The following is a 27,648-nucleotide window of genomic DNA, read 5'->3' on the forward strand; positions in this document are numbered from 1 at the left end:
GATCTGATGACTTCTTTTTGAGTAATCTTTGATAACACGTATTTACTTGACTATTTTTCGTCTACTTACGTTGTTGTACTTGTCGATGTAATTAAAGTCGGTTTTTTTTTTCGTTTACGAGCAACACAATTATAAGAATTATGGGCTGGGAAAAAATTAAAGAAAATAACAGAAACTTAAGATTTTAGTCCATAATTTTATTTTTTCCTTAACCTTATTGAGATTTTATATTTATACAAAGTTAAATTACATTTTGCTACGAAAATTTCAACATTTATTTACATAAAATGTTTATTTTATATTTTTTCTTGTTCTATATTTAAAAAAAAAACAGTTAATAAAGAATTGAAGCTTTAGTAAAAGTATATTAAAATGTGTTTAACAAAACATTATTTAAACAACGATAATCCGACAAAAAGTATTTTAATAAAATTTCCTCAAACTATCCAAAAAAAATCTAAACACTAAAATTCATTTAGAACTCGAGTACCTGATTGTATTTCAATCTACATAAACTAGATGTAGCACATTTATTTCATAAGTTCATCTCACATTTAAGTCCCTGATAGCCTTTATCAGCAGGAGGTAAAACAAGATCTTAGGTCCGGTTTCACTGGTGCAGCATGTAGGAAAAGGACTGATGGTGAATAAAAAAATATATCATACCTTTATCTATTGGATACCGTTATCTACCAGATAGCTATATCATCAACAGACGAAACAGGCCCTTCGTATTTATAAAAAAAAATTGACTACATGTGATTTCATTTACAAAATATATGGTTTTAACTAAACGTAGTTAAGCCTACAGGCTATAATATATCATAGCAAGTATATACATAAATCCCGTACAATTGTATAATCAATTTTCATCACAACCGTGTTACAAAGTTCTAGTTTATTACAAATATTTAGTTTTCATACATATCACAAGCTTAAATGACAAAAAAATTGTCGAATAACAAAGCTAAGACGAATTCGTTAAAATTCATAGAGTCATACATTTAATTATAAATTACTGTCGCTTACTTGCGTGTTTCTTGATGAAATAAAAAAAGGTTAGTTACCATACAAATCACAAAAAAATTATCAGTCAACTGCTTATAATTGAGAAGATATGAAACAACTGATTGTGTTTATTATGTATTACAGTAAATATATAGATTACACTATCCAGATGTAACATATGCTATATAAAATCACATCATGATCTATAATGAATAGATGACATAAATATAAATGTGGACAAAACCAGTATGAACATCTGGACTATCAACAACACATTATAGCTAAAAATAGGCAGAACAATTGCTACAATTGTCTAGAGAAACCTATAGGTATATCACACCAGGCTATATAAGCACACGTTATGAGGTATACAAGCGAAGTTTTTTTTTTTTTTTTTTAACTTAAAAATCTAAACTGGATTGAGAAAAATTAGCTCGTTTTACGTTTTAAATTTTTTCCTAAACAATAATTACAATTATCAGTATTGAAGATAGAGGAACAGACTAAGCAGTACTTGACTTTTTCAGACTCTGATATAATTATTGATCTATTTTCAGAATCAGTCAAATTATCTTTTGAAAGTTGATTGTTTGTATCTTTGCTTTTTGAAACTTTCGTCTTATTTTTCTTGCACTTATAATAAGAATTTATTTTACTAACTTTTCTGTCTGTATTTTCATCTGAATTCAGTATTTTGTAGACAGTTACCAACTCATTGTCTTTTGAGTTATTTTTATTAATCGATGATGAATTTTCTATCAGTTCATCACTGTTGACTTCATCATCGAGTAAGCTCAGGTCTAGATATTCTTCCGTCATATCATCAATACTACACGATTCTCTTCTCGACTTTGACTCTTTTTTTATTGTTATTGACTCTTGATTATGATTGACCAATTCTTCTCTTCTTTCAGTCAATTCCGTTGGTATGTTTATATTTTCTAATTGTTTTAAAATTTCATCATCATGGAATTCGAGATATTCTTCTTCAATACTTTCCGAATTCGATTTTTCTCTACTTTTCTCCTTGTCAACTTTTCTTTTCTTATTTATATGTCTGACCTTATCTTCTGTTACGTTACTGTATGTTTCTTCATTTATAATCGGTCTCGTTTTATTTTTTATATTACCAAGTAAAGCTTCTAGTTTACAACGTTTATTTATAAAGCTTTTGTCTTTATTATTAATATTTACATTTATTGATTCAATTTTTATTATATCCGTGTTGTTATTTGATTCTTTTTTATGTATTTGCTCTTTTTTGATATTAATTTTGTTCATTTCTTCTTTATCTGTTTGCTCATCAATTTTGTTTAATTGTTTGTCTAAGATTTGAGGGTGAGAAAATAATGGTTCTGTAACAAGAAAGAGTCCCAATTATTATACCAAATAATTTCTTAGTTTAATGATATACACATATTAAAAAAAAAAGTGCGTGCGTATAAAATACACATGTCAGAAGTGAAACTTCTTTGGCAAACTAATTTTTAAGTCTCGTTTATATTTATACAAATCTAAAGCTTTAGATTTCCGTCCCAGCGCCGTCGTCAAAAACGTTGCCGTTTCATCAAAAAGTTGCCGTTTCATCAAAACGTTGCCATTTCATCAAAACTTTGCCGTTTCATCCGTAAAAATTTTACCTTCATGCGCCTAAAGAAATTTCACTTCAAAAAATTATGTCTGAGAAAAAATCGGAAATCGTAAATCTAAGCCAATAATCGCGAAAGTAAAAAACAACCCAATTGTATTCATTTCACAATGTTAGTTACCAAACTCCTCCGAAACGGCTGGACCAATTTTTATGAAATTTTGTGTGCATATCGGTTATGTCTGAGAATCGATTTGCGGGGTCAACTAGTATACTTATGAAGAAATCAAATTATTAACCTGTATGCTATTTTTAATCACGAAATAATTTATCGGGGAGGGCCTAGTATTTGAGACGTAATATTTGTTAGGGGGTCACAAAAGGGTGACAATATTCCCATATTGCAAGTAATAAAATAAATGTTCAAAATCAAATGTTTTAAATAATTGTGTTTGCTCGCAAATGAAAAAAAAACCAATTCCCAAAAATCAATTATATCGACACGTAATGCAACGGAAGTAAATACGCGTTATCAAAGATTACTCACAAAGTATTCATCAGATCTCGATCAAATTTAAATGGGACCCCAAGACAAGTATCAGTTTTCGATTCAAATTTGAATCATCAAAATCGGTACACCCAGTAAAAAGTTATTCCGGTTTAATACAACGTAGGTCGACGAAATAATAGTCAAGCAACAACGGATTATAAGATATAACTCGAAAAGTAGTTGATAGATCTCAATTAAAATTAAATGGAACCACTTGAAACGCAACATCTTTGCGATTAAAATAAAAATCATCGAAACCGATCCACCCAACTAAAATTTCTTAAAAAAAAACAATCGAATTGAGAACCTCCTCTTTTTTTGGAAGTCGGTTAAAAAGCAGTAAATGATGATTAACACCTTTACCTAAGCGCGACAGTGTATTGCACTTACCTTCGAAATAACCATCAGGTGTTTCCTCCCACCACACAGGACTTGGGCACGTTAGAATTTCAAGGAGATCTTCATCATCTAGACTATCATTTTCTTCAATAATCCTGACCATATCAACAATACTTATTTCTGGCTGTTTCTCTTTTAATTTGTTTGTATCTTGACAAGGGTGTTTCATTTCCTCTTTCATGTATTCCGCATCTGAAAACATATGTAATCTTAATTATACGTAGAATTAAATTATAATATTGTTTTTAAGATAGTATATACAAAAATATCTTGATCATCAGCATCAGCTCTATTTCATCATCTCAGGGAAAGATGGGGAACGGTTTCACCTTAATTTATAAACTGTAACTTCGGAATTAACATTTGATCAATTAAGTGGAGTTTGGTAATAAAGAATAATATGTCATACTTTTAACTGTTAGATACTGTTATATGTTAATTTGAGGTAGGGCACAGCAGGAATATCCTGCTCAAAATACAGAGCAGCCCGACTGGGGTAGTACCTCGACCTTATAGAAGATCACAGCAAAATAATACTGTTTTCAAGCAGTATTGTGTTCCTGTTGGTGAGTAAGGTGACCAGAGCTCCAGGGGGATTGGGTCAGCAACGCGCTTGCGATGCTTCTGGTGTTGCAGGCGTCTATAGGCTACGGTAATCGCTTACCATCAGGTGAGCTGTACGCTTGTTTGCCGACCTAGTGACATAAAAAAATAATAATAATATATGCCAGATAGCTTTATCAGCAAATTACAAGACAGGACCAGAGAGTTGACGCCGCATTAATAGCTTAAACTTTGACCTACATAGTGATAAAGTGTATACAGGTTTTTGTAGCTTTTACTACGGCTCTCTTTTTCTCAACTAGCTCATTGGGAGTTTGCCGTCACCCTCAAGCTCCATAAGTGTTTGAATCCGATTCTGAGTCTGGTTGTAATATACCTTTATTGATTTATATATTATTTGTATGTAAATTCATTATGAAATATTTTTATACCAGTCGGCTGTTACCTACAACACAATTCAGTTGCTTACTTTAGGAACAGACAACCATGAGTGTGCATCGAATATATTTACCATTTTTAAAAATTATTACCTCTTTGTGGTATGTGTAGTTTCCGTTTATTCAGACTATTCATTCCGCAGATGACTTTGAAACTGTGCTTCGGAGCGAGAAACTTTTTAGCATTTAAAAATTTTCTCTTTAATTTATTTGGATAGTACTCCTTACTCTCAACTTTGATTTCTTCAACTTTGTCCTTAATAACGATAGGCTTTTCCGGTGTTTTAGTTATTTTCTGACGCACTTTCTTCTGTCGTACAGATTTACGTTCTGGACTTTTTATCAATTGTACATTTTTTGATTTCGTGTTTTTCTGTTCTTTTGTTGTTTTCGATTGGTTTGCTAGTTGTTTCTGTTGCGCTGATTTAAAGCGCGTTACTATTGTCTCGACTGGCATCGCTCTGGGTTTCTTTTTCTCCGGTTTTGAACTTTTAACTGACATTATGAATGTCTTTCCTGTAATATATTAAAAATAATTTAAATACAATAACAATATATCTATTATATATTTCATTGTACTTAATTCTAAATTTTTTAATATTAATGTTTCATAATACTTTCATATATGTACACTACCCAACCACATTTTCTATGTGGTCCAATACCTAAAGATTCTGGTCTTTTTTTTAGCGCTATGACCATCTTAGTACTTTTTCCTTTGAATATACTATTTTTATTCTATAAAAGGTATGCAGCAATGGAGAACATGTTAAGTCATTGGTCACCGGGATTATCTTAGACATGACTGATAGCAACTGGTGATACACTCTCTACTATTAGTATAGTAGAGAGTGTATCATATAGCGCAGTGGATGAAGTGCCAACCCTTTTCCTACATGGAGAAAGAGGCCTGTGCCCAGCAGTGGGACGTTACAAGCTGAATCTACCAATAATGGCGTACAATAAAGAGTATTATGTATTATGATTATTATATAAGTACATTACAAATAGTTGGTGTAAATTTATCTTATAAAACATAATTAGCCACTGTTTGAGTAAGTCCTAAGGCAGAGTGGATTTGGAGCTAAGTTCTAATGAGTTTTGTATAAAAAAGGTTAAATTAATTATTAAGATATGATTTCTTATTCTTATCCTAAGCCAATTTATTTTTTAATATAGACTTATTTGGTAATTTAGTTCTTCATCTTTACTGATATGTCAACCCTTAATTTAACATTTAATTCTTAATATATTTATGAAATGGGAAAAGAATAATTTATGATGGACCACAATAATTAGTATTTTTTATTTTAAAATAATTTAATTGTAGTATGTGCTCATATTTCCATTAATTTGAATAGTTCGGATTACTAATAACAATTTTATTATAAAAGTATAAAAATGATGATATTATTAAAAATTCACATTATTTTAAACATTTACAATCAATTCTGATGATCTGCTTTGCTTTTTTGCATATACCAATAACGTATGTTTATATTTCTACATACAACAGTATCATTAGATAGCCAAATCTATTATTTGAAAATATGTACTTATGTAAGCACATGTTCAAGATAAAACTTTTAAAATTAAGTTGTCCCACGTAAATAAATAAATTAATGTTAAATAGAAAACATTGCATAATTTTTTTAAATTACGTACCTACATTCAATTTTACTCTTTAAAGTTTTGATTTTTTAGTTTTATATGTGAATGTACGTAACAACATACTAAGTAGTTACTACATATCTTCAAACCTATATAACATAGTTAAAAATATAATTAAATTATAAAACGCATGACACTAAATCTGCTTCATATTATTCAATATGTTTTAGAATAACACCGTTTCGCAAAAGCATTGTATTTTATAAAAACACGTCTATGAATTTTAAATTTTACGAAATCGTACAAAATTTTAATCAATGTTAAAGAATATACATACAAAATCTACATAAGATTATTAATAAGTATAAAGATAATTTTATTTACCTGTAGTAGTATTAATATTAGGAATTATATATAATACTGTACAAGAACATATAGAAGATATTTCAAACTGGAAGACGAATTTCACAAATTTATATTACAAAATAACACAGACTTGCATTCTGTAGAGAATTACGGAACATTTCAAGAACCTTTTCAAAGTAAGGTAAAGAATCTTTACAAATACGTTATTTTTTAATAATAGTAACCCCATACGTTCGGTAAAGGGATATAGAACTTTGTCACTTTAAGTTACTATTCTGCTATTTTATAAAACATTTAATTGTGTGTGTAATTTTTAAATTAAGTACACATTTTGTGTTGTATATTGATTTAAAGCAACTATTAATGTTTTTTGTTGAGTAAGCATAACCTTAAAAAAATATGAAAAAATAAAAATTATGTATTCTTTTACTTGTCATAATGAAATATTTATATTTACAGCTTATTATTTTGAAATAGCAAATTTCTGCAATAATTTTTAAATAACATATTAAAATCTAAAAATATAAAATTATTAAGCTTTTTTTAAATATGAAGGTTTGCGTGAGTCAACACGCGAAGTCATAATTGTATCACCTACTAAAATACTAGTAGTTAATGCGCAGGATTCGTGTCACTGACGTTTCTACGACGACAGGGGAAACTATTTAATATATCATTGGGGGATAAAGAATAATCAAGAAAATATATATTTAAATTAGCTAGGTAAATAAATAAATAATAATAAAGTTGTCTGATGGTTTCTTGACAGACACAACATACTTGTAAAGTTGTAAAGAATATGCTAGAAACGTCGTAAAACGTTTCTTGTATACAGACTATTTTGTTATATTACGGTGCACGCACACTGTCATAAAAAGCTTGCACCCTGAGGCCTGAAGTTAGTTAGTCAACGAAAAAGGAGTCACTTAGCAACGTAGTGTTAGCTAGCCAATGAAGTATAACTTCTTACATGCGTACATAAGTACAAACACTTTTTTGTGCTAATTATTGGTGTATTAAATTTTCTAAATATATAGGTTAAAGTTTTTAAATAAAATAAAGTATAATAACAACTAAAAATATTTATTAATTTTGAAATAACTGCAGGACAACTTTAAACAATATTTCATCGAGTACTGTTGAATGTTTTCGTCGACGCTTTCTTGATTTTCGTTTCATTTAAGCACCAAACTAAAAAAAAAATAGATGTGTTAAATTAAACTAGACTAATACTATTTGTATTTATAGGGTATGTCCATTTATCACGTGATGTTGTTTAACAACTTATTGACCCCCTACTTCCTTTGGTAACATCATCTGCACCACTTCAGCCTATCGCAGTCCACTGCTGGACATAGGTCTCCCCAAGCTCACACCAAAAACGGCGTGAACTCACGTGTTTTGCCCATAGTCACCACGCTGGATTGGTTAGCGACCGCAGGAATGGCATTGTCGTACCCTTTGGTAAAATTTTAAATTACTTCCTCCCACACCCAAAAATTGGTTCACGTGATATCTAAATACAGTCCCACCCATCCCATTTTTCGGACCAGTAGACCCTCACGTGATTAACAGACTACCCCTAAGTAAGTTTCGACAAAAAATAAACAATCACCATATATTGTTTGAACATCGACATCGGTTTTTCGATTGTTTTGTTGAAAACATCTTCCACTGAAAACAAAACAAAGATTTATAATAAATATACAAAGTGATTGCTTTTCGCAGTCCAGGATCATTCTCTTCCAATCTCAGGAAAAGAAACTTACTTCATTCAAGTTCTCTTGTATAAGCAGATTTTGTAAAGAATTGGCTTTCATTTCAGTTAATTTAATCGTGTCTCAAATAGCCTATTAGTGACGTTATAATGACATGTTTGTGTAATAAAATTTTAGTATCACAAGTACCTACGTGCATGTATGCACGTGTTTCCCTACTTTAGTTCTCCGGAACGAACGGAGCTACTTTGCATACGCAGCAGAATCACGGACGGGGCGGGGCACAAGTGGAACGGGGCGTACAAAGAGTATATAAGGTAAACATCGTGCTAAAGATCGTCGCCGACGATATTTATTCCTCTCCGTTCGTTTCACGTTCCCGTCCCGTCCGTGCATCCGTTACATATCCAATTTTCGTTTACATTTTCTATAAAAACTATATTTTTAAAACTTCACGTCCCATTCCGTCCGGGTAAAAACACGTTACGTATAAATCGGCCTTAAATTGAAATCGGTTTACTTTCGTTTGTGAACAAACACAATTATTTATAATTATCTGAACAAAATTATACGGCTATTTTATTATAATATGTACATACTAGCTTTAAATCCGCCTCCCTCTGCCACGCATGGTGTTGCAAAGTATATGGCGAATAGTGCCTGAAAGAATAAATAGTCTTATAGAAAATTGATAAAGATTAATCGTATGATTTACCTATAATCTCGTAAGAATTACTTGACGAAATATAACTTATTCGCTATTTCCTTCAACAACAATAATGAATATTCTGTTTTACTTAAAAATCATACAAAAATCAATTCCCACGAAATTTGTTTTTTTTTTTTTACTCACGGTCGTAATTAAATAAAAATAAATCCCAGAAATGTATCTACGCAAATAACTTTCAAACGAATACACCGAATTAATTCTACGTTTTGTTGTTAAAGAAAAGTTTTTATATATTAAAAAAAAAAACGGCACTACGAAGTTCACCGAGTCAACTTCTATCTTCTATCTTACCATAACTGCCAAGAATACAACTTCGTACTTCATCTTGATACTTGTGTAATACTTGTTGTTAAACAATTTTACTTATGAGGTAAAACGAATAAGTTTACTCTTTTATACAAATATGGAACAATGAAAGCGAATTGACGTTTATTTATTGTTTAAAGTTCTGCGAATTATACTAGTTAGTAGTAGACTTAGTACTCGACTTTACTTGTTGGAATGAAATTCTTTATGGGGCGTTGTGGAGTTGTACCCTAGCCGGTAAAAAACGTCCTTAAAGTAAAAAAAAAAGCGTAAGATTTTTATATATAGTGTAGTATGATGGCTGTACAGTGTCTAATGTATAATCTACGTGATGAATGTTATTATTATTGCAGTTTGCTATCATATTATATCATTCGATTATTATTATATATTTTTATAAATCATTGTAAATAAAAAAAAGGTGTTGAAATAATTTTGTAAAGTATTTTTATTTTATTTATATCGATTAAAAATCATAATAAAAATTGTACTTATACCCGAATAATTATTTTCTTTATACTTCGAATAGAACTTGAAATTAATATTTTATAATAAGGAACTTCGTCCCTATCTGCTTTCCCACGTTTTTTATTACTAATGAGGATACTCTCCCAGTGGTAGATTTATCAGCAGAGAATCTTTGCACTTAGTGAACTTAATTTTATATATTTTGAACTCAGTACCTTTTACTCCGATTACAACAGTTAAGATTCTTATTGTAGGATACGAGGTGATAAGATAATCTTATCAATAACGCACAAAGTAGGTTACAATACTTTGAAATTAAAAAAAGGTGAACAAACGAACAAACCAATAATTTTCATGTGCTAAAATTTTAAACACCTACACGTAAAAAAAACTTCAAGATCATTCTTCAACATGTAAAGAATATCACCTGATAGTGCGTTACGAATCGATTACCTACTAAAAGAAATTTAAAAATAGCATATTACTAATTTGATTTTATTTAAATATTTCAATTTTAGTTTTTAAATTATCTCATATGGTTCATGTAATAAGGATGTATTTTCCTTAAATTAGGTGTAACCGGCTTAGGCGTGTAACACTCTTCATAAAATATTATCTCTCATTGTTTTTAAGTCGCTGTTCTCTCGGAAGGTAATGATAGGTATAATCATGTTATTAATTTTTGTTTCCTTTCTTATTAATATAAACAATAGAAATAAAATACAATTTTATTCTTTTTTGTTTTATGTCACAATTGTTACCAGAAAAAAATATGACGAGCTAGTTTACGTAATCTGTCGGCTGTCCAACTGTTGAATGTATTAATGTTTTTTTTTTTTATTTTGCATGTTATTTTATTTACTTCTTATTTTGTTTAATTTTTATCAAAAAATCAAGGTTTTTTACTGTTTTTTTTTTACAAATAACAACTAGACAATATTTTAAAATATAACATAGTTTATCAAGAACAGATTATGATGAAGAATAGTCAAAATTCAGGTCAAAATAAAAGTAACTTTTGCGAACTTTGCAATAAAATCGTCTTAGGAAGTACCTATAAATTTAAATCGCATTTATTCGGACACGACGCTGTAAAACCGAGATTCACGTGTAAATATTGTTTGAAAGAATATTTCCGAAGGGATTCGTATAATCGTCATATGAAAAGTCACTCAGGAAAAGAAGACAAAAAGAAAAAGTTTCTGTGTGACTATTGCGGGCGGGATTTCGTTAATAAATACAATTTAATCGTACATTTGAAGAAGATACACGATGAACCTATCAATCCTGATTACGTAGGATTCACGTGCAAAGCGTGCAGTGTTGTGTTCTGTGAGAAAAGAGTGCTAGACCATCACATACGAAAATGTCATTTTAACATAGAATTTAGTAATCAACCTTCACATTTTAATAAAGATTTAAACGAAAGCTGGATAGAAAAAGTCGGCAGTACTGACGCTTTTGTAAAAATGACGAAAATCAACAACAATATGATCACAATAAAAAAAGTTACCAAGATCGAAAATGTATCTGAAATCGAGAATGTCAGTAATAAAAAGTCTACATATGGATCGCACTTTGTCGATCAGTTTTCGAAAGCGATTTGTGATTATTGTAAACGTGAAATGATAAAGAAAAGTCTCAGAGCTCATATTAGAGAAACACACATGAATATAAGGAAATACATTTGCCTTAAATGCAGTAAAACTTTTAAAAGACATTATTTATTCGTCGATCACAAGTGTGGTAAGGTTCGGAGAACAATCAAGAACAGTCAGTAAAAAGTGATGTAGCAGAATATACGTAAATAAAAATGAATCGCCAAAATGTATATATGACCATAACTTCCAAATTTTGTATAATTCTCTATATGTACATTATTGTCAAGACGAGATTTGTATAATATATAGATACACATAACAGATAATTAAAAATATATTTTAACAAAAAAAGTGTGTATGTACTTATGTACGCACGTAAGAAGTTATACTTCGTTGACTAGCTAACTTCTCTGTTGACTACCTAACTTTTTCATTGACTAGCTAACTTCAGGGTGTCCATTTTTTGTGACGGTGTGTACACACATTCATTGGGTAGCTAAATTTACGTTGCTAACTTCTTCTTTGTTGACTAACTAACTTCAGGGCGTCGGTTTTTTGTGACGGTGTGTGTGTGCATCGTAAAAATGTACTCTCATCATTTTTCCCTAATGAGCCTAAAGAAGTATCTTCAAAAAAAAAAATGATTGTTACTTTAGTTTGTAGTAACACAAACAATGAAAATTTCCATATAAACTGTAGTCATATGCTGTTCTACTTATCTATATAAGTGTATCAATTTTTAACTTTAAACATGGATTTTAGAGTTTTATCACCATTTGTGGATAAAATTTATCCTGTACATAAATTACAAATATAGGTACTTTATAAGAAGGAGGTAGAATAAACGTTTAGAACCTGTTTCACCTCAGTCAATAAACTACAACTTGAAAATAAAAAAAAAATGTCATATAGTGCAATTTGATGGTGAAAAAGAATGATATATTTTTAACTTTTATCTGCTATATACCGTCATCTATCAAATAACGTTTATGGGTAACTGCGAAACATGCTCTTAATGCTATAATATATTACCAGATTGCCAAATTACTGAATATGTCTTCCAAACTGTAACACCACTATGTGCCTTAACTATTGTTACATATAGCCTGTGTGCCTTAACAGTTGTATACATTTTTATATTTGTGGAAAAGTTTACATAATCTTTTATATAAAGTAAATATTGTACTTATCTCCTGTTTTTTTATTTTTTTATTATGCTCATTCTTGGTGTTGGTGTTCAATAAAGAGTTTTTATTATTTTTATTAATGTTTATTTGAAGGTTATTATATTGCCTTTTCAATATAAACTTTGATTGAAATCGGCTTTAAAAGTACTTTGAATAATCATCTGACAAATTATTGACTTTAATAAATTATATAATAAAACGACTTTTTCTGGTTTTATCGCGGTTTATTAAGTTTTTTGAAAACCGGTTAATGGTCCTCCCGTGACCATAGTTGCTATAAAGTATCCAAAACGTCAGACATTTAAAAAATTTAATAAACCGCCAAAAAATCCGAAAAAGTTCTTTTATTATAATGAGTTTACACTGAGGTAGGGCACAGCAGGAATTTCCTGCTCAAAATATGGAGCAGCCCGACTGGGGTAGTACCTCGACCTTACAGAAGATCACAGCTAAATAATACTGTTTTCAAGCAGTATTGTGTTCCTGTTGGTGAGTAAGGTGACCAGAGCTCCTGGGGGGATTGGGGATTGGGTCGGCAACGCGCTTGCAATGCTTCTGGTGTTGCAGGTGTCTATAGGCTGCGGTAGTCGCTTACCATCAGGTGAGCCGTACGCTTGTTTGCCGACCTAGTGACATAAAAGTGAAATTCGCGTAAACGTTAGAAAACAAATTTAATTATATTTCACGTGAAGCTATCGCCAATTCAGATTGTTTATTCTGGTGAGACGAGTCGGCAATAAACTTCATCTCTCTCTTGAATTCTTTTAAATTGAAGTCATATATATTAAATTTAATAATATACAAGTGGCAGTGTGGCTACGGCATTAAAGAATAAAGCCACCCCATCTCTTCCCGTCGATGTCGTAAGAGGCGACTAACGAATAACACAGTTTCACTACTACCTTGGAACTTATAAAGCCGACCGATGGCAGGATAACCATCTAACTGTTGGCTTCTTTGAAATACACAGGCTGAAGACGGGTAGTAGCGTCTTCGATGCGACAAGCTAGCCCTGCGGTCACCAAACCCCAAGCCCAGCGTGGTGACTATGGGAAACACACATGAGTTCACGCCATTTTTGGAGCGAACTTGTGGAGGCCTAGGTCCAGCAGTGGACTGTGATAGGCTGAAATGATGATGAGTGATGAATCGTTCTTCAGGAGTTAACTTCAGTTGTCTGTTGGAGCTAACTCATTTTTTTTACCGTTGTAAATCGCAAATTTTTTTGTTAAATGTAGGGGAGACTGGGGTCAATTGAAACGTTTTCCGAAAAAACGGCCATAGTGTCTATATTTTCTGTCAATACTGGTTTGTAAAAGGTGTCGGACTATAGCTAGATTATCTGGCTTTAAAGTAGCTCTGTTGATTCTAATCCATAGGTATCAGATACGGAACCACAAGTGCTTTAGAAATGCTCGAAAATTGTTTCATTTGACCCTGGTTGCGGGTCAATTGAAACAATGAATGGGGTCGATTGAAACACCTAGAAATAAAATATTTATTTATTGTAATAATCATTTTAATATATTTTTTTAGTTATAATTAAATCACATAATCTCAGTCTTTGATTAGAACATGGTAAGAAGTAGTTTCTACCATCAAATTAACGAAAAAAGCTAGCATTTATTGCTATTAACTTAACAAAATTTTCTTATGGTACTTCTTGCTTAATCATTTAGAATATTTAAATATTTATAAGTAATAAGATCAACTATTACTAATCTAGATATGTAATCAACATTTAATAAAGGAAGAGCAACCATTATTATACATCTTAACAAGGTGATTGACGTAATTAACTCTACACATAGAACATTATTTTTACCATAAATTTAACGAAAAAAAAATTAATGTAGCAATTATTGTTTTAACTTAATACAACATTCATAATTATGGCACTTATTATCGTAGAGTATATTAATATTGATAAGTAAATTAATGAGATCAACTATTACTAATAAATGTAGGTAACCAATATTTAATAAACAGATCATAAAAAATAAACTTGGTAAAATCAGTCAGAGTCACAATTGTGACACAAATAATTGAGGTATCCAGGTGTGCAAGCCTCATGTGCCCACATTTTACACTCCGAACACTGTACCCAGTTCTCTCCTGGTTTGCTTTTCTCAAAACTTTCCGTGCAAACAAGGCAAATGCAGTTATCTGATTCATCTTCAGAAGAAGTCAATTCTTTAGTTTGCTTAGATTTTTTACCCTTTCCTTTATTCTTTTTACTCAAGTTCTTTTTCACGTTCCTCGCCTGTTTTTTCTGATTTTCCTTTTCTGATTCTTTCCTAATTTCTTCTTTTTCGGGAGTGTCCGTGTAGATGGTCGACTTCTTCTTTCTCCAACCGCCTGCAGGCAGCTTCCTTGGTGGAGCAATGGGAAAAGGTCTTGTTAATTCAGGTGAGAAAACTGTTGAATAGCTTGTAGATGGCTGACATGGATCAACAACAGGATGAAGGGTCATTGGGGGCGTAACTGATTGATCCGTTGTAACTGCATCACCTGAATTTTTTGGAGGCGTACTAGATTGGTCCATAGCACTTGAATTTACTGCTCCAATTGACTCTATATTTAAGCATGAAACTTGGCTTTTAGTGACGCTTGTTTGTGTTCCAATAGAAATAGATGTCTGATTTGGATCTGGTATCTCAATAGACACAGGATTTGATTTATGAGTGTCATTTGGGTTTGGGCGGTCAGTTACGAAAGAAGGTGTGAAGTCTAGATCTGTAAAAATGTTTCTATTAAATGGGTAGATTCCAGTTGCTTGAAATCCAGCTTGAATATTTCTGCAAGTAAAAGCTATTGGCATAGCAGTAGCGACAATGCCTGGAATGTCATATATTCTCATTGTCTTTGCCGGATTGTTCCGCATCCATGAATCACAGCTGCTGTTTATTGCTTTCTTAAATGGACCAAGGCATGACCGGTCCAACGGCTGCAGTTTATGCGAGCAGTGGGGTGGAAAAGATAATAAAACAATTCCGTTATTTTTGCAATAGTCTAGACAATCAATATGTATATGAGACGAGTGGTTATCTAAAATCAACAGTACGCGATGAGACTTTGAAGAGTTGGCATATTTTTTAAAATGATTTAAAAATTGCAGGAAACCTGAATCTTGCATCCATCCTGAAGGGTTAGCAGTGCCCGTGGAACCTATAGGACCGTCTCTCAAAAAATGATCTTGGAACCGGGCGCGAGGAAAAACAAAAAATGGAGGAAACACATTACCTATGGCATTAACTGCAAAAGCTAACGTCACAAGTGTTCCACGTTCTGCTGATGTCACCGATCCAACTTGTTTTATTCCTCGTCTTGCCACAATTCTGTCCGGTTTTTGTACCGTTGTTACTCCCGTCTCGTCAACATTATAGATGTCCTGTGGTTCAAATTTATGACGGTCCATAACCGTTTGCAAATTATCGAAAAACGCCTCAACATTTGTACGATTAAAACTCGTGGCTCTGGACAAACTTGTGGCTTGAGCTGCTCTTACTGATAGTTCGGGATTTCTGGCCATAAAGCCTAAAAACCAGTCTTCTCCTGCAATCTCATTCTCATCCCAAGATCGAGGCCTTGCCAAGTTGTACGATTTTGTAAGTTCGTATGCCAGTTTCTTTACCTCTTTTTTGGGGAGACCGAAGTATATGTCAGCACATCTTATTAAATATTTCGATAACTCCTTTTCTTGGGCTTCAGAGAACACTTTATTGTGGGGAGAATAACCCATCTTTACAGATTCTGAGGAACCTTCATTGCAACTTTCCCGTTTTTTCTTGTACCTAAACAATGATGTTAAATTAACACCATACATTTCGGCAGCTTGTCTAAGTGTTAATCCCTTTGATTTAATCTCTTCATAGGCTTTTTTATATGAATTTATAGTGCACTTTCCACGATTAGTAGTTTTCGGACGGTTTCGCGGCATCTAAAAACAAAAAAGAAGTGTTACTGCGAAAAAAAGCTTAAAACCACATAAAGGGTCAATTGAAACATGTTTCAATTGACCCGGTAAATTTTGTTTCAATTGACCCAGCAACGTCATGGTGAATATTTAAAATCGTAGAAAAATAACGGTAGTCGGTAGGTATACATAAACCACTACAAATTCAATTAGAATAACAATACAACCAGAAAGTTAAGTAGTATTAAAGTACTACCAATGGATATTGACTAATATACAAAACAAAAACATCAAAAATACTTACTTTTGGTGCCGGAAAAGCAATACACTCGGGTAAAAACGTCCGACGGTCACAGAGCCGCGGCTCGCACTGTTCCACAGGTTCTGACACGAACGCAGATCCATCCCCCCTCAGGGACCACCCCGCTATCGCTTATTGTTTCGTAGTTATTGCACTTGTTTCTATTGACCCGTGTTTCTATTGACCCCAGTCTCCCCTACAGGCCATCCGCGTTGGCGCAACGGTTACAGTCATGGATTGTACCTGTTGCGCTGGCGGTTGCGGGTTCGAACCCCGCACATGACAAACATTTGTATTGGCCATACAGGTGTTTGCCGTGGTCTGGGTGTTTGTGCAGTCCTTGTGGGTCTCCCCACCGTGCCTCGGAGAGCACGTTAAGCCGTCGGTCCCAATTGTTATCATGTACACCTGATAGCGATAGTTATTCATAGTAGGGAATATATCCGCTAACCCGCATTGGAGCAGCGTGGTGATTAAGCTCTGATCCTTCTCCTACATGGGGAAAGAGGCCTCTGCCCAGTAGTGGGATATTACAGGCTGAAGCGTTCACAAAAGTTCGTGTATACATACGGCCAGTCAAGTGAGAAAGATTAAAAATGCAGTTTATATATAGTTTATCAAAATTGTTTTGGCGATGATGTCGCATTACTAGCCTGCTGTTTCAGTATTCTAATATGGAGGTGTTATTTTAATATTTAAAGTGCCTAAATATTTTAAGACTGATTTTTATTACAATAACTTACATCGTGTAAAAGCTATACAACCCGCTCGGTTACAATTTAGTCGAAGAAGGGATTATGGAATAGCTTGAAATATCCTGCTTAAAATCTAAAGCAGCCCGACGGGGGTAGTACCTCAACCTTGCAGAAGATCACAGCTAAATATTACTGGTTCCAAGCAGTGTTGTGTTCCTGTGTGAGTAAGGTAGATATCTCATGGACAGGGTCGGTGGTAAGGTCGGTAACGGGCTCGTGGTGCTTCCGGTATTGCAAGCGCATAAGCTACGGTAACCGCTTACCACCATTGGAATGTTCCTGGTTGCTATATTCAGAAAACGATTTGTTTTCGTTGCGTATGTATTTATGTGTATATATATATCCCCCTAGCGTGGTGACTGGGCAACACACATGAGTTCACGCATTTTTGGCGCGAACTTGTGGAGGCTTATGTCCAGCAGTGGACTGCAATAGGCTGGAATGATGATGATATATATAATATTATATTATCTTATCTGTATATGTATGATGTGTAGTTATTTACTCTTTTACTATGTATGTGTATTGCTAAGTGTTAGTTAACTGTGTATCAACATTAAAATTCTCTTTTAAGCATGTTTTTGTATCGGAATGTACTGATTGTGACTGTTGTTTTCTTTTTTTTTGTCAACGATATTTCCGTAATACCAATTTGTTAACTTTAGGGAAACCTGTTATTGGCTTTATTATTTGTTGTATGCTTTATGATAACAATAATATGTATAAGCTGTTGGTTTTCTGAATAAATAAATAAATAAATGTTATATATACGGCCTAACTTTTCACTTGGTAGGCCAGTTTTAATATTTCTTGTTTTAATCGAAAGCTGATGCTTGTCGTGTGGTTCCATTTAAATTTGATTGAGATGTGATCACTACTTTTTGAGTAATCTTTGATAACGCTTATTTACTTGACTATTTTTTTTCGACTACTTACGTTGAATTACTTGTCGATGTACTTGAAGTCGTTTATAATCGTTTGCGAGCAAACAATTATTTTGCGTACAACTTTTAAATGTGTATGTGGTTTAATTTATTCCTCTCGCAATGGGAGTGTGGGTACGCCTATAGCGAGAGGGACAAAATGGCATATTTGCACTACAGTGACTCGAATGTAAAAACAGAATTTTTAGATTAGCCAAAACATTTGTAAGCTATCATTGAATAAGAGTAGTTAGTGATGGTAAAAAAAATATATTCTGTTATGTTGATATTTAATGACTTTTTAAATTTATTTAAGTCTACCCCACCTTTACAAATACGCTCATGACTGTCACCATTATCGTTTTGTTTTTAATATGAAAAAAGGTCAAAATTATCAAATTTTATTTTAAATTTACAATTATTATATTTCATTCAACACGTAATAACTATCGTCTTCCTCACTTTCCAAATACCGTTCTTCCAATTTCTTACAAGAACTTTTTGTTGACAATTCTTTATTTCTTTTATTTTCAGACCAAGGCTTACCATTTATTATGCCACCGAATTTTTTATTTTTTTGTGCTTTATAATAGGAATTCTTTTTAAACAGCAAATTTATCTCAGTTTTGTACGTTTTCCTGTCTGTCATGTTATGTGAATGTCTATATGTACGTTTTTTCTTATTCGTCTGCCAAGGTTTATTGACATTAAGCAAATCAACCATCAAAGGTGATTCAATTTTTGTTATTTCCTTTGTATCTAAATTGTATACACCACAGTCGTCGGTACATACATAATTTATATTACCAGTCTTCATAATTCTCGAATAAAACACGTGGTTTGTTGAATTTATTATTTTAAATGATATGTGATCCGGTTTGAACTAAAAAAGATATTTTTTAAGGTTACTCCTTAAGAAGCCATACATGGTCTACGGTATGAAAAAGATTGGTTCCTGAAATCGTGTGAAAAAAGTGACGATGACGCCTAGTGACGCTAAGAGTAACGTGTTATAGAGCTCTTTAGTTATTTATGTAATGTACAAGTAACTGAGGCAGTACACAGCAGGAAATCCTCTCCTAGGAATCCTGCTCAAAATATGGAGCAGCCCGATTGGGGAAGTACCTCGACCCTACAGAAGATCTTAAAAAAACCGACTTCAATTATATCGACAAGTAATACAACGTAGGTAGACAAAAAAAAAGTCAAGTAAATACGCATTATCAAAGATTACTCCAAAAGTTGTAATCAGATCTCGATGAAATTTGAATATGACCACATGATAAACATCGGCTTTCGATTAAATTAAAAACCATCAAAATCGGTACACCCAGTAAAAAGTTATGCGGATTTTCGAGAGTTTCCCTCGATTCCTCTGGAATCCGATCCTCAAATCCTGATTTCCTTATCATGGTACTAAACTAAGGATATCTCCTTTCCAACAAAAAAGAATTATCGAAATTGGTCCATAAACGACGCAGTTATCCCCGAACATACATAAAAATAAACATACGGTCGAATTGATAACCTACTCCTTTTTTTGATGTCGGTTAATAATACCCTTTTTCAAACTGTGTTGTGTTCTTGTTGGTCAGTAAGCTGACCAGAACTCCTGGGGGAATTGGGGATAGAATCGGCAACGCGCTTGCGATGCTTCTGGTGTTGCAGACGTCTATAATCTAGGGTCGCTTACCATCAGGTGAGCCGTACGCTTGTTTGCCGACCTAGTTGTATAAAAAAAGTGGTTCATCCGTGTAATTTCCAAAAAACTGATAAAAAATTAGCGTAAGTGTTACTCTAGATCTCAAGCTACGTAAGAGCTAAGTTTTCAAACAACTAGTTCTGTAGTAAACAAATTGTCTCATATAGGTACCTCAATTAATGATATACATATAAAAATGTTTGACAAGACCAGGGTGCGAAGATAAACTTTATTAATTAAACATGTAGTACTTATTTCAGCTAGTTTTTTTTACAACTAGTTCGGCAAACAAGTGTAAGGCCCTAATGGTAAGTATCTGCAACACCAGGAGCATTAAGCGCGTTGCCGAGTTGCCAACCCAGCCCGACCCTGTCCATCAGCTCAACCATACTCAAATAGGAACACAACACTACTTAATAGCAGTGTTATTTAGATGTGACCTTCTGTAAAGTTGAGGTACTCTCCCAGACGGGTTGTTTCAGATTTTAATCAGGTTATTTCCTGGTGTGCCCCATCTCAATAAAATGCCCTTTTTAAAGTCGGTTAAAATTGAGTTACCCAATACAAAGTTGAAACTTCACAATTTTCTCTCCCTTGACAAATGACAGCCATATTGCGTTCAGTAACGTCTTTAATGTACGTTCTTTTAATCCGCCATTTTGTTTCGACAGGATTCCCGCAAGATATTCTTAACTCTCTTAGCGACATAATAGATGGACATGAATCAAATTGCTTAAAATATTGTGTGTAATTGACAACGCATACTTCTTGCTCCGTTTTTAAGGAAAGTATTTCGTATGGACATTTTGGTGGTTTTTCTTCGATAACCTGTAAAAAGTGTCGAACACAAATTAAACTATAAAATATTGATAAAATAGTGTTAATAAATAAATATATTTTATAAACATACACACACACACTCTGACGATTAGTTTTTTAGGTTATCCTTACTAACACATATTATATAATTGAATGTTTTACTGACTACTGTACTGCTTGACGTATCCGATGTCGATGCAATTGAAGTCGGTTTTTGTTTTCGTTTGTAAGCAAACTCAAGTATTGATAAGAAGTAGTTACTATGTTTACTCGACATTAGCGAAATTATATGTGCTCATAGTTATGACGACATTAATATCTATTAATCCAAAAGAAGAAGAGGAAGATTATAATATAATTTGAGTTAAGGAGAGAATGTTAAAATTATTGTTACCCAATATCCGCCACTATGACATTTAACACACATTTCATTGATAATACTTTGACACTTATAACAAATCACTGAACTATAACCAGTTTCATTTTTTACTTCGCGCCATGTTCTCCAAAAGAAATCTCTTTTAAAAATATACTTAGAACCTTTCATCATTAAAACGTTTCTAAACGAATTTTCCATTCTATTTTTTAAATTATCATTAAGAAAATGCATTATACCGTTAACGAATAAGGTTTTATTCGAATCTATTTTATCGAATAGCTTTAATTTTAAATCTTGTTTCTTTTTTTCTAAAAATCTCTGACGTAAATTTGTTTTTTCTGTACTCCAATTAAAATCGTAATCAAAAAAATTGTTTAAAAAGTTCTGATTGTTTTCTTGTAATGATATATTCGTATTTAATAATAAAGTAACGAACATGACTTTCAGCTTCATTATTTGAAATTGAGTGGGTTTAATTCCATTCATTTTTAATCGCTTACTCGTTTGTATAAAAAAGAATGTTCATTGTTTATCAACAATTGTAGGTTTTTTTAGAAAAACAAAGAAATTTCAAACGTAGATACTTAACTTTCCTTTTTAATGAAAATATTTGTAATGACGTATCTATCTTTAATAAAATATATCATCATATATAATATCTATGTACTAAAAACGAACAAAACAATCACGTTCATCGCTAACTTTGTTAGTTAGCTGTGTGTTAGTTAGTAGTTGTTGCTGTATGTTAGTGTGTTAGTTGTTAGCTGTGATATTCTAGATTTTTGTTGCCATTTAAAAATGTTGTAAGTACTTTATATAATTAATAAAATGTTGTAAGTATTGTATTACCTTCATATTATGTCTGGCTGTAATTTTTTTCAGCTATAATAACAAAATTTTCTATTGATGGCTAGTTTGTTGGAGAAGGCCAGGGTTTGATGGATAATATAAAATATTGCATATTTAAAATAATCTGACAAATATTGAAAAGCAGGTTTAGCTCAGCACTTAGAGCTCGTACGATTGTCAAAATAAAAGACTTAAATTTTTGTGACGTGTTTCAGAAATGTATCTTGATAACATAACTTGAAATTATAACATAATAAAAAGTTTATTTTGTAATCAATAAGTAGAATAAAATTTTGGCACCCATGTGTAGGTCTATCATTGATCTATCATATTATGAAGAATGAAAAAATGACACTACCTAGGTAGTAAGTACTCTGTAGTACTCTGTACCTCCTACTATCATTTCTGTCATTATTGAAATATCTATTCATTCATTCATTGTTGTACAACGGGAAACAATGGTTGACTTTTGTATATGTTATGAAAATTCCCTTGTTTATAGTGAATTAAAATTCTTATAGGTGTGATGTGCAAGTGATGAGTGTATATGTGTTATTTTGATTTGTGTTCCTAATTTATTTTCGAAGCAAATACATATCGGTGAGTAATAAAAATGAATAATCTATTGTAATATAATGACGTTCGTATACATTTCGAGATTTATGGTAATTATAATGAGATGTTTTAGGTTTTTAATTACATTGTCATGGAAATATTTTTTTTTTTTTTTGTATATTGTATTGCGATGCACTATGCGTTTCTTCCTTTTACATATAATAGTAATTTAAAAGTGTATTTTACTAGTTAAAACTTATATATAAAATTGTATTTTTTTTAATTAAAGTCAAAAAACTTAAAATAAAAACTATGAATTGGCAAATAATTAATATTTAATGACCATATTTATTATGAACTTATAATATTATTTTGATTCTATTTTAAATTTTTAAGGATGCTTATTTTAAGAAAATTCTAACTCTTTGTTTATTATTACGACAAAACTCTTTTTAAACATTTTGTTTAGTTTCATGCCTTGATAATTTTTTTTTAATTTTATAACCATTACATTTGTAAAATAAATAATGAAACCTATTTTTATTAATATTAATAACATTTATTTTTTAAACATACACAAAATTTTATATATAACCCAATTTTATCTGATTGGACATTCTTTACAACCACTCTTGTGTAGTGTGTGTGCCAAGTGGGTGGCTAAATACCGATAGTTGCTAGTTTTTCATTTGGTTTCATTTCATTTTCCTTATCCCGTTTATTATCATATACACCTGATACTGATAGTTACTTATAGTATGGAAAAAATAGATGTCAACCTGCAGTGGAGCAGAGTGGTGGATTGTTTTAGAAAAAATGCATTAGAATTTTATTTATTTTTTTGTCAGAACAATTTTTTCCTATATGTACTTTATTAAAATGTTCTAATTCGCATGTCAATTATTTGTTTACTTCCTAACTGCAGTTTCTGTTTCGTATGTTATACCCAAAGGATGTCTGGAAGAGATCGCTGTTTCAGCGATAAGACCAGACCACCTTTGAATTTTATGTTATTATTTTGTTGTTTCTTTTAATGATGTACAATAAAGAGTTTTATTTAAATTTTTATTTTTTTTATCAGATAATGGTATATAGAATATCCTTGCAAAATTTTATCATAGGACTAAAAGTTGTTTAAGACCTAGACTAGTTACAATGAGCGAGGTGGCATAGGTAATAATAAATATGCATTATTAGGAATAATACTTGTCAGACCTCGATCAAATTTAAATGGAAACATGACAAGCAATAGTTTTCAATTAAAAAAAGAATAATCAAAATTGTACTCCCAGTACAATGTTATGTAGTTATCTAACATCTCTAGAATCTTCTTGATTATGGAAGTCAGTTAAAAATAATTTTTAGTTTTATAGTATTTATTTTAAAAAATAGTCTCTTGAAAATGAGTTTACTTCCCAATGTGGAAAAGTGGATTTGAATTTGAAAAGAAAACCTCTTGAATTTATATATTTAAATAAATGAATGACTAGCCCTTTGGGGCAGTTTGTAGTAGCCCTGCTTTCTGCTGGGGTTGTGAGTTTGTGCATTCCCACATTGTATATATTAGTCTGCAGTTACCTACAACACAAGCATTAAGTTGCTTATCATCGGAAGAGAGGACTGTGTGTATCGCTAGAGGTGCGTCGGCTGTGCCTCTAGAAGACGCTGCGGAGTGGCAGCGCGAAGCCGATATCGCCTCCTTCACCATCTGCAATAGAGTAAGGGCATGGCACCATCCCTCTCACTCGCCACCGCGGCGGGTTAGTAGAGCGCTCATGGTGCTCATGAGTACTCTTTGGGCGAAGGTCGCCTGCACAGGCGCTAGGCGTGCCAAACATCGGGGCGTCACGGTTGCATGCGTTAACGATCCCGTGGCGCCCCACTATAACGATGAGGGCACCGCTGGTCTAAGTGGGTAGTCCGTACGCGTTCTGTTCGCGAAGGGAGCCCCACACCCGTTGTTGTGTTAAAAAGAAAAATAAAAGAGGACTGTGTGTGTATGTTATAAAATAATTATTTATTTAATTATATCCTACAAATGTATGTATGTACCTAGTGTTTGATCACAGATAGTAGTGAAGCATGAATCTCTGAGTAATTTAATACATAAACACATACTTGCAATATCAACGTCACAAAGAACAATGTTTTACATTCTTATCTGTACCCATTACAGAAAATTTAACTGGTCCATGTCTGTCTGTTATTTGTATATCATTTGTACACCTTTTTTATTGTTTCATTCTCTTCATGGCTTTCGCCCAAAGGTTGTCTGGAAGAGATTCTTTTTTATTTATTTTTTCAAATTTCGAAAACTTACAGCTAGTTTATAATTATATAAAAAAAAAAAAATGATTAAATTACGGAAAATTATACGTTTTTACAGCTAGTATTAATGGATATTATGTTATATTTTATGTTTTAGGGATAATAATAATAATAATATTTATTTATTTCAAATATTTGGTACATAACAAAAACTATTTGTAACGATAATAACTACATTAGTATAAAACTGTGTCGCAGTCATTAACGCCCTCCTCGCAAAGCGTCGTATCACAAAGATGACCAAATGTTACAAAAAATAAACATAAACAATGAAACCAGCAGGCCTAGCATGCACGCCACGACAAAATTTTGTCGACCCCTTTTCTCGTATTATCTCTCTATGTCTACAGTAGCTAACATGCGTGCACGCGATACTCTTCTCGTTACGTCAAGAAGAGATAATCATTCAATTTTAGTGATCTGTGATATTTATCTCTACGGAAGCTAACATGACATCGTAATTTTGTCGAATTTTGTCGTTTTAGGAAGAGAAACTTCTCGTCTTCAATATTATCGACGAGAAAGACGACAAATAAAAAATAAATAAAACCGGGTGCCTATTTTTTGTATACCATGGCGTTTCCCTATTATAATTATATAATTTCGGTATACGAAGAGCGGGAAATGCGAAAAGTCGAGTGAAGTGTGCCATATAATGACACAAAAAACGTATTTGAGCCCTGTTGCTTCTTATTCTAAATAATAATAATAATACTTTATTTTAGACCAAAGTATAAGTCCATATTTGGTTAGTACAACAAGACAAGACAACATTCAGAATAAAAAACAAAACAAAATTATATTAAAAAAATCAATAACTAAAAATAAAATTAAATAGAATAAAAGTAAAATCAATAATCAAAAAAAAAAATTCAAAAATTCAAAAAATTTTAAAAATTAAAAAAAAAAAAAAACAAACAAACAATGCGTGATAGAATTACAATTATCTAATGTGCGACAAGATATAAAGCACAACACGAGCATATTGTTTTACATATATAATTAAATTCATTTACTTACGCCGTTTTATTTTCCATATTAGAGTTTTTTAAATTAGATATACACTTTTTTTCTTAGCCAAAAGGCCGAGAACATTTTTAAATAAAACATGTGTCACTCGTTTGAAATTGGTCAATAACCTTGTAAATTCAACTTTACGACATAAGAAATAAGAATGATATTCAGTTGTGATTATGGTTGATAATGTTTCTCTACTCGACAAGGCGAAGTCTTCGGAAGAGAATTTTGTCTCTCGTAGTGCGCATGTTAGGGTAATCGAGAAAATACTCGATGTAGACATTATCTTTCTCTCTCGTCAAGAGATATCTCGTTGTATGCATGCTAGGCCGGCAGGAATAATAAAGATCAAACAACTATAAAATAACTATGATAAAACAAAGATAATAAAAAGGGATGCAATGATGTGGAATTTAGAAACGTGTGTTGTGTGTAAGTACGAAATGTTTGTGTGTGTGTGTGTGTTTGTGTGTGCGTAGGTGTGTGCGTATGTGTTTGTTAGAATATGTGGATACGTTTCACTTCGTTCACCTATAAAAACACCAAAAATGTCTAGCTAGGTTACAGTGACCAAAAGTTTTTCCGTCTGATTATAATTTAATTTCAATAACCAGTTTGTCAATTTAGATTTACATACACGATAAGTAAGGGGGTAAATATTTAATTGCTTATTAATTTTATTGTACAGTATGGGACTCAAGTAATAATACTGACGAAATGAGGAGACTCTGTGACAAAATTGAACAGGACATACTCTATCACATCTCCGCTTTCCCGACAAAAACCGTTCATCAAATGGGGTGAATTTGTGTTTACGGAGAACAGAGCAAAGGACAAATAACTGTCGAACTGTTAATACGCCACAAATCTCGTACAGTTCTGTTGTCGGGAAACGGATAGGTCTCGAAATCATAATCTTTAGGATACATCTCTGCACTCTTTCCAGTTGAAGCAAGGTTGTTTTGGTTGCACCACCCCAAACCGGTATGCAGTAAGCAAGTAACGATTGCACAAGGGCATAATAAACCATCTTCATAATTTGGAAACTAGCACTTGATCTTAATTGCCTAAAGATGTATGTAAGTTTACGCAACCGGGAGGCAATAGCTTGTATCTGATTCTTCCAAGTAAGATTTTCATCAACGAGTACACCTAGATATTTTACAATGGAAGAGCGAGTTATATTGCTACAGCTGCAAATACCATGTTCGGGATAGCATTTATGTGTTGTGAGAAGGAATTGGAGGGTAAGGAGCGCTTGCAGCCAAATGTCATAAACACAGTCTTATCCAAATTTAAAGTCAGGATGTTGTTAGACAACCAACTCGTCACGACGGTGAGAGCCATTTCGCTATGCTTACGCGTCTCAGTCCAATTTTTACCATGGACGAGAAGAACAGTGTCATCTGCATATGATACAATTTTGCAGTTTGGTATTTTAAGATTACAGAGGTCATTTACGTATATCAAGAAAAGAGTGGGACCCAATATACTACCCTGTGGTACTCCATACGTAAGATTCGCCTCATCACTGATGACACTGTTTATTTTAACTTTTTGCGTTCTTTCAG

General features: G+C 32.4%; 3 protein-coding genes and 1 long non-coding RNA gene across 5 annotated transcripts; all 4 read right to left on the reverse strand.

The window, feature by feature from the left end:
• Positions 1-1,122: 1,122 nt before the first annotated feature.
• On the reverse strand, positions 1,123-6,717 carry LOC123665922 (uncharacterized protein MCAP_0864-like). Of its 2 annotated transcripts, none has more exons than XM_045600151.1 (4): positions 6,542-6,717; positions 4,640-5,062; positions 3,537-3,737; positions 1,123-2,363 (listed from the first exon to the last, which is right to left on the reverse strand). In XM_045600151.1, the coding sequence occupies exons 2-4, from the start codon at positions 5,046-5,048 to the stop codon at positions 1,438-1,440; spliced, it is 1,536 nt and encodes a 511-aa protein (XP_045456107.1). In that variant the 5' UTR covers positions 5,049-5,062; positions 6,542-6,717; the 3' UTR covers positions 1,123-1,437. The 2 variants fall into 2 exon arrangements, with proteins under 2 accessions (XP_045456107.1, XP_045456108.1); XM_045600152.1 differs by lacking the exon at positions 6,542-6,717 and adding an exon at positions 6,212-6,390.
• An 870-nt stretch (positions 6,718-7,587) lies between these two features.
• On the reverse strand, positions 7,588-10,213 carry LOC123665935. The gene is made up of 4 exons (XR_006745125.1): positions 10,125-10,213; positions 8,841-8,901; positions 8,139-8,197; positions 7,588-7,714 (listed from the first exon to the last, which is right to left on the reverse strand). It is a non-coding gene; the product is annotated as an uncharacterized LOC123665935 (long non-coding RNA).
• A 4,334-nt stretch (positions 10,214-14,547) lies between these two features.
• On the reverse strand, positions 14,548-16,359 carry LOC123666074. The gene has a single exon (XM_045600282.1). The coding sequence runs from the start codon at positions 16,357-16,359 to the stop codon at positions 14,548-14,550; it is 1,812 nt and encodes a 603-aa protein (XP_045456238.1).
• Positions 16,360-18,816: 2,457 nt separating this feature from the next.
• LOC123666076 lies at positions 18,817-22,589 on the reverse strand. The gene is made up of 4 exons (XM_045600283.1): positions 22,551-22,589; positions 21,344-21,607; positions 20,689-20,958; positions 18,817-19,311 (listed from the first exon to the last, which is right to left on the reverse strand). The coding sequence occupies exons 1-4, from the start codon at positions 22,587-22,589 to the stop codon at positions 18,850-18,852; spliced, it is 1,035 nt and encodes a 344-aa protein (XP_045456239.1). The 3' UTR covers positions 18,817-18,849.
• Between the last annotated feature and the right edge of the window lie 5,059 nt (positions 22,590-27,648).

This window comes from Melitaea cinxia, chromosome 25 (genome assembly GCF_905220565.1).
Source record: "Melitaea cinxia chromosome 25, ilMelCinx1.1, whole genome shotgun sequence".
NCBI classification, from domain to species: domain Eukaryota; kingdom Metazoa; phylum Arthropoda; class Insecta; order Lepidoptera; family Nymphalidae; genus Melitaea; species Melitaea cinxia.

Bases quoted from the DNA above. Each gene is read 5' to 3' on its own strand.
- LOC123665922 (XM_045600151.1), bottom strand. From the start codon at position 5,048: ATGTCAGTTAAAAGTTCAAAACCGGAGAAAAAGAAACCCAGAGCGATG. The intron at 3,738-4,639 runs GTAATAATTTTT...ATATGTTTTCAG, and splicing joins ACTACACATACCACAAAGAG to ATGCGGAATACATGAAAGAG. The intron at 2,364-3,536 runs GTAAGTGCAATA...TTCTTGTTACAG, and splicing joins ACCTGATGGTTATTTCGAAG to AACCATTATTTTCTCACCCT.
- LOC123666074 (XM_045600282.1), bottom strand. From the start codon at position 16,359: ATGTATGGTGTTAATTTAACATCATTGTTTAGGTACAAGAAAAAACGG.
- LOC123666076 (XM_045600283.1), bottom strand. From the start codon at position 22,589: ATGACAGAAATGATAGTAGGAGGTACAGAGTACTACAGA. The intron at 20,959-21,343 runs GTAACAATAATT...CACTTTTTACAG, and splicing joins GTCATAGTGGCGGATATTGG to GTTATCGAAGAAAAACCACC. The intron at 19,312-20,688 runs GTAACTCAATTT...TATCTTTTTTAG, and splicing joins AAGTTTCAACTTTGTATTGG to TTCAAACCGGATCACATATC.